Source organism: Perkinsus marinus, assembly GCF_000006405.1.
Source record: "Perkinsus marinus ATCC 50983 genomic scaffold scf_1104296952928, whole genome shotgun sequence".
Lineage (NCBI taxonomy): Eukaryota > Perkinsozoa > Perkinsida > Perkinsidae > Perkinsus > Perkinsus marinus.
This window is the reverse complement of record NW_003208700.1, coordinates 43-3,291: the sequence shown is the minus strand read 5'-3', so window position 1 is coordinate 3,291 and position 3,249 is coordinate 43. Positions and strand designations below refer to the sequence as shown.

At 46.4% G+C, this 3,249-nt stretch overlaps 1 protein-coding gene across 1 annotated transcript; it reads left to right on the top strand.

Moving 5' to 3' along the window:
- The first annotated feature begins 1,213 nt into the window (after positions 1–1,213).
- Positions 1,214–2,506, top strand: Pmar_PMAR001902 (Casein kinase II subunit beta, putative). Its single transcript, XM_002776891.1, has 9 exons — positions 1,214–1,306; positions 1,353–1,423; positions 1,474–1,553; positions 1,601–1,710; positions 1,765–1,855; positions 1,896–1,998; positions 2,043–2,140; positions 2,187–2,294; positions 2,350–2,506. Exons 1-9 carry the CDS (start codon positions 1,246–1,248, stop codon positions 2,489–2,491), a joined length of 864 nt encoding a protein of 287 aa, XP_002776937.1. The 5' UTR covers positions 1,214–1,245; the 3' UTR covers positions 2,492–2,506.
- Positions 2,507–3,249: the final 743 nt, after the last annotated feature.

Here is a 3,249-nt window from a genome sequence, read left to right as displayed (position 1 = left end):
ACTCACATGATTACGAGGCTGCTGAGGCACTAGCTGCTAGACGGGAGAAGGATAGGGAACTCGTAAGCTGTGGCACATTATCCTACGTTGATCCTTTGTGATGCATTCAGGCTGCAAAGCTCGAGGCGGAGGGTAAGTATTAGGGCGAGTGCCTAGAGAGGAATCACTTATTGTAAACAGCTAGGCTATGGCCTTGCTCCAGTGGACTCAATCTCTCATTGGGATATTTAATCTATATGACATTGTTGAGTTATCTGGGATAGTGGATTCATTGAGTGCTGTTAGTATAAACAAGTGGCGAAGTCGATGCATTCCACAGGGAGTTAATGCTATTCAACCACATACATACCAGTACATGCTTTTACCATCACTTCATACCTGATCCTAATGCACACACTGCCATCCCTGTTAACCCTATCCTAGATAGTAAACCATCAGGTAAAGGTATATTATAGGGTATAGCAATTGAGGAGCCTGCAGTGCAGATATCGGTAAAGCGGCTAGTCTGCACAGTCATACAGCAACCCATAAGATAGAAGCTAATGAGCATGCAGCCTTGATGCACCAACAAGTCCTCAAGGCATTACATGGTATACATCATCATTGATTTCCTTAGTGCTTAGTCACTGGATCAGGTACAGCTGATTGGGATCTATCAAGGCTTATCAAGCACACTACCTTCCTACATGCATTGACTCGTCATCTTGTGCTCCAGACTGGTACTACTCATATGCATACCACACTCGCGCCTCCTTCTACCACACCTCAGCGCATAATCCGGATATCAGCCCATCAGCTGTATCAGTAGACAACTTGGCCGCTCGAGCCGAGGCATCGGCCAGAGCCGCAGCCTACAGGTTCTACTTGGACTCATCTAAACTCAGCAATGTCCCCATCAGGTGGCACATGCCCTTCAGTGACACCCCTCCCTACCTTCCTATACTCGAGGCATAATCCGCTGCTCATAGTAGTATTATGGATCTATGCTTGTTCGACAGCGATGTCCTATGCGTTCGTTTGGTTATCAACAGCGAGACTCTCATCATAGCCATTATATGGAATTAAGCGTATTCGAGTGACCTCTAGAGCCATGGGAAGCTGATCGTCGTCTTGCAGCACTCATGGTTGAAGCTGCTTCTCATTGCATATCTATGTAAGATGACAGTATCGTTGTGGAAGTTATGGTATCGAGTTCGTACTGTCACTGTATGTATCTAGTATTCATTCACACTCCTTAATGATTATATGTACCGATCATATGATATAAGGCTGAATAGGGATCCCAACGATGACGATGATCTTCCAAGTAGTATACGTTGTACCACTCTACCTTACCACAACTTGCTCCACAGTTACCCTTGAGGACCATGCTGATGCTGGTGGCATTGGAGGGAATCAAGCCCAAGCTGTTGAATCTGAATATGTCCGTTATCACTCATAACCACCATATGAATATCTCCTGCACTCTATCAGGAATCAGGACGGACCTCTGATGAAGAGGACGAAGAAGATATTACCTGGATAGAATGGTTTTGTAATACTCAAGGCAACGAGTGAGTACATACACAACACAATGGTATAGAGCCCTTGCTATTGTTAGATACTTCATTGAAGTTGATGAAGACTATATAAGGGATTCGTTTAACCTCACCGGTCTACGCGATATTGTGCCTTACTATGATATAGCACTCAATACGATACTAGATCTAGGTTGGCAGTCTACACCAATAGCTGCTTGTAGTAGTGGCCCTGTCCTATCCACAGACGAGAGGAGCTACGTTGGTCGAGCGAATGATAGCAGGTCTTCAACAATCGAGAATTCGGCCAAACTTCTCTATGGTTTGATACAGGCTAGGTAAGGTACTATATCCACCTATACTCGATGTAACTATCAGGTTCCTGATTACCAATAGAGGTCTTGAAGCTCTACATGATAAGTACACAGCATCAGCTTACGGCATATGCCCTAATGCAGACTGCGAAGCTGCTAGACAGGCGGTAGGTAACAGGATAAGAGCCTTACTCTCATGTATGCCTCTCAGGTGTTGCCTATAGGACGTGATCAGCCATACGTCTCTACAGTGAAGGTATATTGCCCACGATGCAATGAGATATACCATCCTCCATCTCAGCAGGCTAAGTAATAGCAATTGATCACTTCTTCTACGCCTCATGTCCCTCTACAGATTGGCCTCTTTTGATGGTGCATTCTTCGGTAGTTCGGCGGCGCATATGTTCATTATGATGTATCCCCACTTCCAGCCTTCGACCGCTGCCCGACCATATGAACCAACGTAATAACCAACACTCACATCACCGACTTCACGGGATTGCCTTTGATCCTCCCAGGGTCTACGGTTTCAAAGTACATTACTCTGTGCGGGATATGATCAGACAGTTGTATGCAGAAAGGCAGCAACGACTCCGTGAAGGGCATGCAGGATTGTCCTTGTCGGCAGCGGCGGCGGCGGCGGCAGGCGCACATCAGTGATGACCATTATGAGATGTCCAAGTCTTCAAGACTCATCTCTCCCACGTTCATTACTCATTAGCCTCCTGTATTTGGTTCGTCAAGCTGGTCCGAGCTTGTGAGCTATGAAGTTATCCTTACCATCGACATGAGCAGCAACCTCTTCCTATCATTAAACACACGGCTGCAGGAGAAGGCCAAGCAACTCCGTGAATCCTACATCGCAGAGGATCTACACCAGTTCGTATCTCAACTCACTACTGATACCAAGGATTACAGGCAACAGGTATAGATGACGATGCTGATGATGATAGAGTGCCTTATTGTTATCCACACTCACCTCAGTTGACGAGGAAGCTTGAAGAGATCGGTGGGGCTAACCATTCTACCTCCTCCGTCGATGGCACCTCAAACGAGACCGTCGACGTTCTCAGTACCAATGAGAGATTTGAATGGTGGGCCACGTCGTTACTGCTCGTAATGCTATTAATGAGTCTCTGTATCCCAACAGCCTCCCCGATGATACTAAAGAGCGCATCAGAATGCTCGTACGGAGTGAAGTAACGTATACGGAGGATGTAGAGGGATGCAAAGTTGTTGATGAAGAAGAGTGCAATCGGGTGGCATCCGAGTGGAAGAATGATGAGGCAGTATCGAAGATGCATCAAAAGCTAGGTATACTATGTGGTTATGGGAGTAGGCCATCAGTGACCCTCTTCGCAGTCGACCAAGGCGATATTGCCAACGATAAGTTCTGGAAAAGGTTTGCGGCCAACCTA

Coding starts and splice junctions, on each gene's coding strand:
- Pmar_PMAR001902 (XM_002776891.1), top strand. CDS start 1,246: ATGTACCGATCATATGATATAAGGCTGAATAGGGATCCCAACGATGAC. Junction 1,307..1,352: donor CGATGACGATGATCTTCCAA/GTAGTATACGTT, acceptor CTTGCTCCACAG/TTACCCTTGAGGACCATGCT. Junction 1,856..1,895: donor TATGGTTTGATACAGGCTAG/GTAAGGTACTAT, acceptor TGTAACTATCAG/GTTCCTGATTACCAATAGAG.